General features: G+C 43.3%; 1 protein-coding gene across 2 annotated transcripts in view; it reads right to left on the bottom strand.

Moving 5' to 3' along the window:
* Positions 1-205: 205 nt before the first annotated feature.
* Positions 206-13,799, bottom strand: part of LOC111153619 (regulatory factor X3) — a 155,239-nt gene continuing 141,645 nt past the window's right edge. The window contains exons 15-19 of one of the 2 annotated variants that reach the window (XM_022512762.1): positions 5,503-5,564; position 4,774; positions 4,486-4,528; positions 542-776; positions 206-269 (exon numbers count right to left, since the gene is read on the bottom strand). In XM_022512762.1, the coding sequence (XP_022368470.1) occupies positions 206-269; positions 542-776; positions 4,486-4,528; position 4,774; positions 5,503-5,564 (405 nt within the window). Of the gene's footprint in view, positions 270-428; positions 777-4,485; positions 4,529-4,773; positions 4,775-5,502; positions 5,565-13,799 lie in introns of those variants that run through there. The other variant, XM_022512761.1, reaches the window with a different exon arrangement.

Raw genomic sequence — 13,799 nt, 5'->3', positions numbered from 1 at the left:
GTTCTGTCCAATGCAAAGCACCTTTCAAAAGCAAATCTGATGCATCTGCTGGCAAATGGGCATGCCTCCAGTGTAAATCAAAGAAATTCATTTCTTTTGATATTTCACAGAAGTGCATCTAATTAAAAACTTACACATGAAATCATACACCAAGACTAACGATCAACAATAAAATATTTTAAGCTACAAAAATGTAAATTACTTTTTAATTATAAGAAAACAAAAACATTGGCATTAAGTGTGGTAAAAATCCTTCTTGACACCTGAAACTAAAGAAGGAAAAAAAAAAACTCTTATTATTTAGAAGCAAATGATTTTTTTTTAACGTTAAAAAAAAAAAAACAAAAAAAAACAAAAACAAAGAAAGAAAGACCTGGCAAAATACATACACCCATTCCATTTCACAACTCCAAAAAGGTAATGTTCAGCACAGATAGAATTTGACAACAGTCGACCTTCAGGCTTATTCAATTTTCAACTTAAGCCCAATCTATCAACAGGGGTAATGTTAGCTGGAAAAATACGCTTTAATATTCCTTAAACCGCGGTGTAGGTGTTTCCGGTGGCGCTGCACTGTCTGATAGTCTGCGTACTCGTGACGATGTGCTCGCTGTGGATGGGGTTCAGGAGGCTGGGCTGCACCCCGCTCTCCAGCACGGGCTGCATGCAGCCCACCGGAAACGCCTGGTTCAGCTCGGTCTTCTCTCTTTTGGCTTGGGGTTCCGAAGAGTCGTCCAGTTCTTCATCCATTTCGCTTTCCACTTCGCTGCCTTCGTCTGCACAAACGACACCAAGACCCTGTTACCAGAAGAGTCTCGGCTCCGTGCCTTTCATCGGTACCAACGCTCTATCAGTGCACCTGCAATCCTTTCCAACGTGGCAACAGTAACTGAGTCCCGGCTAGGTTGTGAGTGATACTTTTAAGAATTCTCTTAAGAAGACTTCTGGGATTTCCTGAAGTTTTTGGATTAAGTAGTTGGCTAATTTGAGTCATCCTAAAGTAGTCACTTGGGTAGGCTATGCTGCTTTTGGGGAATGAGCTGAAAAATACTAAGGCAGGAAGGGAAGGAGGGAGGAAAGTTCTCCGTTTCCTTCAAAATCTACACTGGGTATCAATTCCAACTGTGCCCATGTTTATAGAGTGTTGATTCACAAATAACTACAACACGCACACACAAGGGTGACTTTTCGGTGTCCTTTAATGTTGTAGATGACAATATTAAATAGGCCCTTAAAAATATACTGACTGAGGTAGTACTATCAGAGTAAAAATGTACAATGGATTTCCATTCCTGGCAACACTGCCACTCACTGTTAATAGCTGATATTCATTTCTGGAATTTAAATGTATTAAATAGTCATTGTCACCTTCACATTTTAACATATTTTATGCTAATCAAGACACCATTATAATGGACTACTGTTTCTTTCTTTTTTTTCCCCAGCACGTACCGTTAAAATTCAAATGTACAGTAGAGAGAGAAAATGCTCACACAGCCTTACCACATGCAAGGTTCTCCTAGGAAGAGTGTGGAGAACACCTTCCCATCAGTGATAATTTTTAAACAGTGGGGAATAGATTTCTGCCTTAAAAATCTAGAGTTTTCACTTCACCTTCTACATGTTTTCCTGTTTTTTTTTTTTAAGATCAGTTTAAATTTTCATTTGAAACAAAAATTGTTTAGCTGCTCAACTATACCTATACTTAACTAGGAAATTTGGACTTTACGAACATGCAGTGAATGTTTAACAAGTATCTCTTCAGTCTCTTCAGTCTTTAGGGAGGTTGGACTCTTTCTGAGAGCTGCTGAATAGAGTTGTACCATGTGGAGCACATGCCTCCAGAAGTCCCTGCTAACAAATGGGCCCTTTGGCTTTTCGTCCCTTATTATTGTTATCTTACTATTGGGGCAAAGCTGGTTCCAGAGAAGAGTGATGAGGAGGAACGGGGCTTCCACACATGGTTGCACACATTGTGCAGCATGTAATTGCCAGCAGCAGCATCTCCAGAGAACCGTGACTTGTGATTGAAAAGGCTGACAAGAGATTTATTGACTAGAAAGGATGTAACACATTATTGACTAGAAAGGACGTAACACATTATTATAACACAGAAGTGCTCTTAGATGAGGCTCATCTACTTTATCCTGTTACCTTTTCGCCTCTGGAGAATGGACTTTATAATAATAGGGTTTGTTAGAACAAGCACATCCAGAGGGAACATGGGCTGCAGGGAAAGGGGTACGTCTGGTAGACATTTGCCTCGTGAAGACGGTATAATCAAAACATATTTGTATGACACATTTTGGGTCTGTTTTTGTATTTGCTTATATGTAAACACAAAAACACTGGAATAATCCTCACATTAAATTCTTAATGGTGGTTATCTCCTAGGGTTCTGACTATGAAGATTCACTTGTCATAGTTTCTAAATCTCTGTATTATTTGAAATTTTTATATAGAGCTGAAATGACTTTTATTATCAGGGGAAAAAATGAAAATTTTCATTCTGTGGAAAAGCCCACAGGAATTCTTGAAGATTTCACTTTCAAGCCTCAGGCCCTGACTATGCCAGTTTGGCCATATCTCCAGAAGCACCAGGTCTGGGGGGTGAATGGGACCAGTGGGGCCACCCCAAGGTGAGGATAAATCACATTGCTTCGTGGCTCCCTCTCCATCAACATCTCTGTGCCTGAGAAATAGTGTCAAAATAATAAGAAAGGAGCACTGAAAAGAAAAAAAAATAATTTCAAGCCAGTAGGTGAGCAAAGAGAGTGGAGAGACCCCTTTCATCCACCTGGTAGAAATGGCAATGGGATAACAGGCTGAACAAACCTAAGTGCTCCAAGGCCACTTCTCTCCACGTCTACTTGTGGGTGATGGGGTTCCTATGGATACGCTCCAAAGCAATCCACCAAAGAGCAAGCCCTCTCTCCAGTTCTAAGGGCCAATTAATGCAATTCCATAGACATTTTATGCCCTCATAAAGACTCAAGGACATTTTCTAGAAACATCCTCAAAGTTATGGGAATCTGGCACACAGAAACTAAAATTAGGTGCTACTGGAGTTGACTGAAGACTTCGCTCTGGTCCAGCACTTCACAGAGAGGCCTGGCAGCCATTTAGTGGCCAAGCAGAAGATGCCTGTGTGCTTTGGCACATGGGGTGAAATCCTCAGGTGTGACCCATCAGGCTTCGGTCAGTGCAAGGCAAGGTTGCCTCACGTTGGCCACGGGTTTTAGCACTCACCTTCCTTGATCTGAAGTTACAAACTAGTATCAGCACTAATTCACCTTCTTGTCACAGGGTTAGCCGTAGAGAGTATATATTTGCGGAGGAATGTCTCTGGACTATTATTTTCTAACCCGTCCTGCACAGCTATGATGCCTATTACTAAAACAGGAATTAATGCCTGCACCACTGGTCATAGAGACGGACAGTGGTGCTTAACATGGGAGTAAGACGGATTCCTTAGGATTTCCACCAGGACGTTCACGTTTTCCACCATCGAGGAGACAAGGAGGCTGGCCACAAGTACCTTGGTGCAGGAGGCTCCAGAGAACCATGCTGCCCTTCACATACAGATTCCCCAAGCCCTTCCTCTGGCCCGTTTCCCTGCTAGCTGTGGCTCTGTCCCGGAAAGGCTAATTGTACAGTTTTCCCCCATGTGGGCATTCTGTCCTTGACTCCAGAATTCGGTTCCTTAGAACCTCAGGATATCTTTACTTTCTTGGTTTTTTGTTTGTTTATTTGTTTTGGTGGTTTTTGTTTTGTTTTAGGCCTATATTTCCTGCAGTGTTTGTTTATTAAACATTTTACTTTTTTTTTTTTTTTTTTAACCGGCTGATATTCGTTTGCGTGTTTTAACTGAGGGTGGTTTTTGCTGCATGTGCTCTTCCCCAACCTCATTTCCCCAGAGCCCTGCCCCTTTTACTGTGTGGTTCTGTAGATCTTAAGTTCCTTCCAGAACACACATTTGAATGGCGTCTTAGCTGAGTGGCAATGCCGGCTTTATCTAACAAGGGTTCCGATGATCCTTTTCATCTGTCCCACTGCTGATCTTGCTTTTTTATGGTAAACTTCCTTGCTATCTCTGAGCTGTTTTTCCAGTGAAAAATATGCATTGGTGAAAAGGTCAGGCCTGAGAAATCTTTCCACCTGCCCCATGGGCCTTTAGTAAAATTTTATCACTTTTCTCCAGGACTCTGGTGGTGGTCAGAAATAATTTCTTGTTACCTGTAATGAACTGTGGGCAAGAGTCACGCAGAGTTTGTAGCTGCATTTAAATTCAATTCTTACATTTAACATCCTTCCCATAAAGAAGGCACAGAAACGGAGAAGTAAACAACGAAGATTTCAAGAGACATAACTGTCCTATTCCTATAGGGTTATCGGCCATTTCCACAGAATAACACATGCCACATTTTCCCCTATGGTAATTTCTCAAAGAAGTCCTTAGAAATGTGCATTATTTTCACTTCTTACCTTTATCCAGATTTCCAGGAGACACAGCATTTAAATCACCAAACTGTAAAACAACAGTCATTTGGGCAACAGTTACTACCAGATAGAATAAAATAATATTCTATGAGTCTGTGATAAAAACACGAGGAGGACTTTTTAAAACTGTAAACCAGTGACCGTTTTGATCTCTAACTACCTGGGTCACCTAATTGTCCAATCAAACCTGTCGAATTTGAACAGTTGAAATTGTGTCACAATTTAGCTGTCTTGACCTCTTTGCAAAGGATAACAATTTTCTCTGTCTTCCACACTCCATTTTACTTTTTATTATTATTTCCCACTTAGTAGTGAGGAAATGGGGGCTTGGCTGGCCTGGAGAAGTTGGAGGTGGTGGGATAAATTCGGAAATTTGGTGAAGCAGGACCTGTCAGCTTCATCGTCCACGGGCAGTCTAAAAGTTCCCCCCTGGGGCTGGGTGGGGGGCAGCCACATGACAGAACTTGGTCCAGCCGCTTGGCTGAACTCTCTCTTTAAAAGCTTTCACTAGTGGAAATGAAAAACAGTGGGAACGCCAAAATTCAAAGTATTTATTTTTTAAAAGCCTTTGAGACTTCTTGTATAATAATTTGATGTTCTTATTTACTAAGATGTCAGGGTCCCGTTTTAAAAAAGAAAACCATCTGCTTATTAGTAATGCAACAAAAAAGAGCTTAAAACAATGTGGAACAATTAATAACCTTCAGCTTAGATTTTATTTTCTATTCTGGTTCAAAAGCTTAATGATATTTTTACCATGAGGAAATGGATTTTGAGAGTCTCAGAGAGAACAAAGATGGATCCTCTAAAAAAAAAAAAAAAAAAAAAAGGAATAGCAGAGGTAACCAAGTTGATCAGAAAAAGGTGAGGAGAAACCTGAAAGTATCCACTTTTTAAATGGAGAACATTACTATTTTAAAAGCTGAAGATTCAGAATAAGTCATTATAGAAATTCAGAGTTCTCAAGAGGCTTAGAAAGAGAGAGACAGAAATTCTACTTACTTCAGAAGTTTGCTTATAAAGAGTTCCATGATAGGAGTATTTTTTTCATCTACAAGGTATGTCTACAAAGTAATAAAACTGATCTTATTTTGCAAACATTTTTTTTTTTTTTAAACCTACACACGTATTGTTCTTCTTAGTAGCTACCTTGGGAGCTTAGACATTTATTCCAAGGTCCAAAGTTCTTGAATGCCTCTTTAACAATCAATTTCAAGAGTTAGCTTATGTACCATTCAAGAAAGCCCATTTTGTTATTTTATACCCAATTGGGACTGCAAATAACACTCCAAATTGTACTGATTTTCCTTGACCCTGGGATGATTTCTGATTACTCATCAAAATCAAATTCACCTCGGCCACGATCCCAGGATATTTAAAATAATATGTCATTTTACTCTATTATTTCCCAGCAGTTCAGTGGCAGTTTAAAAAGAAACATGCCACAACATTTTACGCTACCGCAGCAAGACTGGAACAAATGTGCAGCTTTCCCTAGGTGACTGCTTTCGAGGGGACAAGGGCCTCCTGGATCCATAACTCCTAGAGCGTTTTTCGGAAAAACTGTCCCATTACTTTACAGTTACATCCCAGTGGGCAACAAATACGAAATCATAAATACTGAGCTGCTCTTTCGATGCTGCTCCTGATCACTTGGCTCAGAACCTTATGTTAATCTAAATAAAAGTCACAGCTTAAATTATGTAAAATTTCTTGAATTAAAGAATGCAAGTGACAACAACCACCAAAATCAATGGGACTCTATTTTTGGTATTACTTATTTTAGAACTATAAACAGAGAATGCTCGAAGTTGAAAGATCCTGTGTAAGTTACACTAAGATTCGTGTTTCCTTTAAATGAACACTTCAGAGCACTTAAGATCAATCCTGGAAACGAGCTGGCAAGTGCTGAGTCTTAAACATTCCTCTATACCTGGAAAACGTGAGCATTCCATTTGTTTTTGGAAGAAATCTCAAGACGTTGTTTGAGACTAAATTCTTATTGCCATTAGCGATCAGTAATGTCACACAAAACGGCTAAAACCAAACTCTAGACCTACTTGGAAGTCGCCTTCAAAAGAAACTCTTTTGGTTGCTATTTAACTGCAAATATGGCGACTTCCTTAATACAAAGGTCTTCCTTTGAACGTTTCTGCTTAATCTGAATGAATACATTTGATTACTCGGGATGCTAAAAATAAAAACCCACCATGATCAACATGTCATTGACTGCTAACACTGTGAGTAAATAAACATTTGCATGCTCCATACTTTGTCCTTGTGGCTACGCCCTACGCTGGACACGGTACAGGCAATCTCGGGGACACCGTCAATGTCTCTAGGTGTTTCTGGGATCAATTACAAAGTTGCACGTGTACGGCAAAGATGGTAGATTTAAAATAAAAATATTGTGACTGGGGCGCCTGGGTGGCTCAGTGGGTTAAGCCGCTGCCTTCGGCTCAGGTCATGATCTCAGGGTCCTGGGATCAAGCCCCGCATCGGGCTCTCTGCTCGGCAGGGAGCCTGCTTCCTCCTCTCTCTCTGCCTGCCTCTCTGCCTGCTTGTGATCTCTGTCTGTCAAATAAATAAATAAAAAATCTTTAAAAAAAAAAAAATATTGTGACTAAGGTAAGATTCTGATACCCTCTGTAGCAGAAGGTGAAGGCTTTCATATGCATTTCACATGTGAGGAAAGAATACACCTGTGACTAAGGAAAACTCACTTTACTTCCACTGGTAGGCTAAGATTAGGAGAGTCCGTTCCTTCCCTTGTTGTTCAACCAACATTTACTGGGAGCTGACTAGATGTCAGCAAACCATTGTGCTAGCCAGTTCCAGGCGGTCAATTTGGAAGTATTTCCTCTTTCTAGAGGTGAGTAACAGAAGTTGTCTATATCACAAAGGACTAGGTAGTTTAGCCACAAAATGAGGCAAGCTTTGAGAAAGTTTTGGAAGCGTGGGCGTATGAGAAAGGGAAGTCAACTGTGGGGGCTTTGGATGGGGCAGCAGGAGGGAAGGACGTCAATGGTGGCCAGGAAGACTAGGAGAGGACATAAGGAAGACAGTGTCACCAACAGGGGACAGACGACAAGCACTGAGATTACGCTAGCACAAACCAGACAAAAGAGAAGGAAGAGATCTAAGATTTGGATGAACGAAATGGAGGCTCAGGAGAAAATAAAGGCTGACTGGATAGCAGATGAATGAATTTGTTTCCTCATTTCAGCCTCAGCAAAACGTAAGAATTTGGCAAGGCATAGAGCTGAGATTTAATCTTGAGGTTATTAAAAACAATGAATTGATTTGTCTAACATTGGTAGGAAATGTGATGGTGGGAGATGTGAGACCAGATATTCTTGACCCTCACTTTAGGAATTTAAGGTGGGAAAGGGAAAAAGAAGGGGTGGGGAGGAAAACAGAGAGAGAGACAGACAGACAGAAAGGGAGAGCGAGAAGGAGAGAGTATGTCTGTTCCATACATGGAGGAAAGAATATACATTAAGGGATTTAAAATGTGCTCTGGGGTTGGAAAGCATACGGCCTCTTGATGTAGGTAGGAATCCATATTTTACAGATAGATCGGGGATGTTCTGAAGTAGAAACGGAATGGAACATAGAGGAAGCGTATTTGCCATTTTGGGAAGAAAAAATCTCATTTTCCAGAAACCATTTCCTCCAGGTCCCTAAAGGGTCCTGAGAAAGTGCGCCCTCCCGGGGACAGCAGACCAACACGTGTGGAGGGAAGGTCTGAAAGACCGCCACCTCGCAAGGAGACCAGTACTGACCGGGACGCGCCAGTGGGCAACTGGACGGCGCAGTAAACACAGCGACAGGCAGGACCCTTCCTGGCGAGAGCTCCAGTGCAACCCTGACGTGTGGCCAAGCAGCTGTGGAGCGGCTCCTTACACGCTCGTCAGGTCTCCCACCCATGAAAGGGTCGGGGCGCTGCTCACCCCAGAGATGCACACCGCAGGCGCCCCCAAGAGACCACTGCGCGCTGGATCCAGGAGCAGCGAACTTCTCCCAGGGAGGGAGGCAAGGCTTGTACTCTAATCTTTGGGAATGAGGGCCGTGCAGAGGAAGTCCGGGTGCAGACAGCAAGCACGTGGGAACCCGTGGGGGTCCACAGCGAAAGAGACTGGGGACAGGAGTCAGGGGCCGAAGGAAAGCGTTCAGGGGCTGGGATGAAGATCTCACTCTTGGGGACGCTTTCCCTGCCAGATGGGTTTACCCCATCCTGGGGAGAAAGCATTAGGGAGTCATCCTAACCACACCACCTTGGTGGCCAGGCAAACACCCCCTCTATAACCTGTGTCCTTCTAGAAGATCTGTGAGTGCATCAGATTTACAGGTAGATACAGATGTATAGACGCGATCACACGCACACACGCAACTGTGCACCCACGTTCCGTTTGCTCATTGAAACAGTAGCTGTCCGCATCGAGAATCACCATGTCCACCAAGCAAGCTACCATGCACAAAAATGCCTAACTGATTTCCCTGGGGGCATCACAAAATAGGACCGTGTACAGTCTAGAACAGGGGTTGGCAAACATTTTTCAGCCAAGGGTCAGACAGCTAACTCCTGTAGTCTTCACGGTCATGTTGCAAATATTCAACTCCGCATTTGTGCTGCATTTCTCATTCACAGACTTTGAATTTTATCTACGACTTTCTACCAGTCTGAAAGGCTCTTACAGCATGCATTGCAAGTTCTAAGCTCGTTGGAATCCCACATGGATACAAAAAGTTTACCAGGATCACAGAGCTCAAAGTTGTGCGTGACATATATACAGGGAAGTCATTCCAGACAAAAATGGACACTGAAATTGAGGAAACCAAGAGCTACTGGGCCATGGGGCCAGAATCACCCTAAGCCTCATGTCCAAATGGAGGCCTAACTCTACTGTTTAGTTAGACACTAAGAAATACGGTATGTACTGGTCTTTGGACAATTTCATGAGGATTAACTCGTGCCACCCAACGGCACCACAGGCAACCCCTAAGCCCTCAGAAGGCTTTCTTGTATCAGCACTACCCAGTGGTTCTGTAGGATCTATGCTGCATAGACGCTGGCAGCCAGAGCCGGATGCGGAGATGACGGCAGATGCTTAGCTGAAGGCAGTGACCCCAGTTGGCACATAATACCTAAACTTTACATGTGACCCCAGACATTCCTGCTGACAGGGGAGGGGGCAGCTATGGACAATAGCAGCGGATAGGCCAAAGAGTTGGAAGTTTCAACTAGAAAAGACCAGTCATTTGGGGGCCTCGACTACTCTTAGGAGTAGCCTTTCTGTAGGTTCAGAATAAAGCGATGCTCTGATGTCATACTTGCAGACTGGTCTTGCCAGCGGTGGTAAGTTTTGATACATGCATGTCGGGAAGAAAGTGTGTGTGTGTGTGTGTGTGTGTGTGTGTGTGTGTGTGTGTGCGCATGCGTGTGCGTGTCTGTGTGTCTGTGTACATTTTTCCAGTTTCTGCCAATGAATTGTTTGCTTTAGGAAAAAAATCTTTAAGCTGTCAAAGGCAGTAAGAACAGGAAACTGTAAAATTCTTCTGAAGTGGTTTCTACCTCGTAGTTGGAATAAGATGTCTCTTTGGGACTTATTTTTACTCTTAAATGTGAAATAAATTACACATATATAGGAACTGAATATACAATACTTTCTCCCCATGTCACAAGTTCTTTCCTAACTAGTTATTCCTACTAGTTAAAATTTGATACAAGTCTAGCTATGATCGTCTCATTCTGTTTTTACGTCTTCTCTAATACTGCCATTTCTTTTTTCTAATTGACTTACTTCTGCATTCTGTTTTGTTGACTGTGTTTTCACAAAGCATTGAATTAGTTTGCTTCTGATTACCAGTTGGGCTCCATCCCAAAGAATGCTGTTGGATTCTTTGTAATTCCATGAATCATAGGACTCAACACTCAAAAACTGTCTAGAGGCTACTTTTCCCCCTGGCCCTATAGTTTCATTAAAGCTTTCACATGCCTTTATATTATCTGTTTTATGAACTTCAACTTCTAAGCTCATCATGTCAAAAACATGATGGTCTAATTGTACACACTGTTCCTTGGATTGTCAGTGCCAAATCAGTATTTAAAAATCTAATCTGGAGTAGAAGGCAATCAAATGTAATCTCTCCACGGACAGAAAGGTCTTGAAATGTCAGTCATAAGGGATTTCAGAGCATTAGTTAATTTTCTTGAAATGTCTTCCAAATGAGAACCAAGTTAATCGAAGAATTTTACATTTAGCTTTAGTGCAGGGTTTCACAACTGAGGACAAACAGTTGTGGATTTTAAAGTGATGTCCAATTTTATAAAATTTGCAAGGAATGCTAATCATGTTCCATTTGGTAAAATCCTGCGTTCCTTGGTGATTTTCCTTTCTATAAATGTATCTCCCCAAGCATTCCCAACTAGTTCTATCAAAGCCTGCTAAGATGGCTGAGATCTCTGCCAGCTTGCTGCAGACCAAAGCAAATTGGGCCCTCCAGCTGCTGGTGGTCCTCCTCCTTCGGAATGGCCGCGTGTGATGTCGGCTGTCCTCTCCACGGACTGCGGACTTCCATCACAAGTCTAAGCCTTCAGGCTTTTTTGTTCCCCTCTGTCCCCTGGGAACACAGCCAAGCATATGCCTTTATGCTGTTTCAAAATCTCTAGGAAACCTCTCATGAGTGAGGACGCACGCAATGAAGAAAGAATCTAAGCCCGAGTTCCTCTTGAAGGAAAAAGTCATTTCAACAACAGGAATGTACAATGGTACCATTCGGCTGAGCCGAGAAGGGCCTCCGTCCTGAGCCCCACACTCTGGAGAGCCCTGCCCTGGCTTTCCTGTGGCTGGGGCCCTCCCTTCAGGCCATCACTGGGCCAAGTGGACGTGTCTTCTTGGAGCCTTTGTGTCCCTCCCACCCCGCAGGCCATACTCTTGCTCTCTAAGATGTCTGGACTCCCTGAGTCCCCTTCCCGGCCTGTGCAGATTTCTTTTCCAAGTCCTCCCTTCACAAGAAAGAAGGGAGAGCCAACAAGGAGCTCGTAAGGGTGGATAAAACCTAAACACTGACTATTCACAGCATAGGATGGGGAGGGATAAATACAAGTGGTCTGGGGCCAAAGGCTGGGCATATCCATGTCATTATTTGCTGCCATGGGCCTAGGAGGAGCCTGAGAATTTTACATTTAAACACAGCCTTCTAAGTTGTGATCAAGACATACTTATCAACCAAGGTGGATGGAATCGATTTTGCTTATACTTTGACTCAATGCTTTTGAAATGTTTGGACATGGGGTACCACAGGCCCTGAACATATTAGGGTTCAGCCTGGCAGCATATCCTTTACGCAAATGAAACCATGGGTTAAAAAGAAAGAACGCTGGCACGCCTAACTTAAAACAGGTTTCATTCGAGGCCACGGTCCTCATCTAGGAGGAAACCTTGGCCTTGGTTGATTATGTGAGAGGCGCACTTCTTGATAATTATACCACCTCTCTTTTTCAGAAATTATTAACTGGACCGGCAGTGGGGGTGGGGGTAGAGAAACATGTTCTCTTTAGACCCAGTAGTGTGAATCAGGTTTGAAGTGAGTGTAGTATCAAAACACCTGACCCATGTACTCATAGAGAATCTCTCACATTTACACAAGTGTATTATTGTATACAGCAAGGGTGAATCGCAGGAAACAGCTCCTGTGACTCAAGGAACTTGTGGTCTCCAACAAGAGCAACTTCTTTATCCAAGGACCAGGAACCACCACGGCCACCTGTTTGTGAGCGAAACTACCAGAAATACAATGACAAGGCTAGAAGCCACCTGGGCAGGGCAGGCGATGACATGAGTGCCACGAAGAGGCCAGCAGAGGGAGCTGTCACGCTTACTCTCTGCCCCGGAATCTACAAGTAGCTCGCTCTGAGGCTGGGGATACCAGGCTAACTCTTCCCTAAGCAAAGAGCCCAGGGGTGGACTTTCCTGAAGAGAACAGTGTGCTGAGATTTCTTTCCCGATGTGTCCAGTGACCATTTCAGTTCTTGAAGTATGGTAAGAATTCTTCAACTCTTTTGGGACATCTGGGTGGCTCAGTCATTAAGCGTCTGCCTTTGGCTAAGGTCATGATCCCAGGGTCCTGGGATCGAGCCCCGTATCAGGCTCCCTGCTCAGTGCAAGGCCTGCTTCTCCCTCTCCCAATCTCCCTGCTTGTGTTCCCTCTCTCGCTGTCTCTCTGTCAAATAAATAAATAAAATCTTTAAAAAAAAAAAAATCTTCAACTCTTTTATACTCTTTCCCCATTTCCAAACTCTTTAGGAAAGCTAACCTCTAGTTGAAAGCACTTAGGAAGGCCTAAGTCAACAGAGAAGGTCCCAGAAATATGGACAGACACATCCTGGGGGAGAAGGAGCACTTCTGGGTCTCTGAGTTATATTTTCCTGATAAAAGAATCCAGTATGTCAATCATGAAATCCAACGAGAGGGCCTACAAATTGGTAGTCTGTCTTTCCATCATTGTTTTGTACTTGCTTTCTGGAATGAGTATTGTTTGAGCACCTACAAGACTGTGGTTAGGCCACAGTTACAGGCAGAAGTCCACTCCCTGAAGAGCGGAGGAGAGGAGGTGATCGCCCAGAGCTAGCAGGAAGGAAACCAAGGACAGGTGGCTAATGAGCAAGGATCCCAGAGCTGGAAAGGGTTGTGGCCCTGGGCAGCTGAGTCCCTGGGTGCTTTTCTCAAACACAGAGAGAGAAAGGAACAGAAAAACAAACCAGGGATGAGGAGGGAAAATGAGAGCTTCTAGAAAGCCAGTTCTTAGGAACTTGGAGGATGACAGTGTAGAAGAAGGGCCTCCCATGTCTCTCCTCCAGGAGGTCACTTTGAGAAATTTATTTTCAAGTTGGCAGGAGTGTGTTCATGTAGAGGGCAGATTTACAGATTTACAGCTAAAAGCAGACTACAAATTCCAAAACAATGATTTTGACTTAGGACTGGTCTGCGGGTGGGTACGGAGGAGCTGAAGGGTGTAATTTGTTGTTGATGGTGTTTCCCAGTACACTGAGCTTTCCAACTGCCATTGGCCTAGTCTCATTTTCTAGTTCGTCGGCACGTCCTAGACGTCTAAGGAACAAAAAGTGGGAAGGGAAAGGGTGGTAGGACGATCAAGATGCATCCCGTGATGCAGAGGAAAGAGACCCTAGAACAAAAGGATGAAGCTTACATGCTTGCATCTGGTGTGTGTGTAATCGTGAGTACGCGTGTGTTGGGGAAGCTGAACAGCGCAGACGGAAATAAATGAGTCCCCAT

Source organism: Enhydra lutris, unplaced genomic scaffold (assembly GCF_002288905.1).
Source record: "Enhydra lutris kenyoni isolate GAN:26980312 unplaced genomic scaffold, ASM228890v2 scaffoldscaffold33, whole genome shotgun sequence".
NCBI classification, from domain to species: Eukaryota; Metazoa; Chordata; class Mammalia; order Carnivora; family Mustelidae; genus Enhydra; species Enhydra lutris.
The sequence above is the reverse complement of the archived record's forward strand: the minus strand, read 5'-3'. Positions and strand labels throughout refer to the sequence as shown.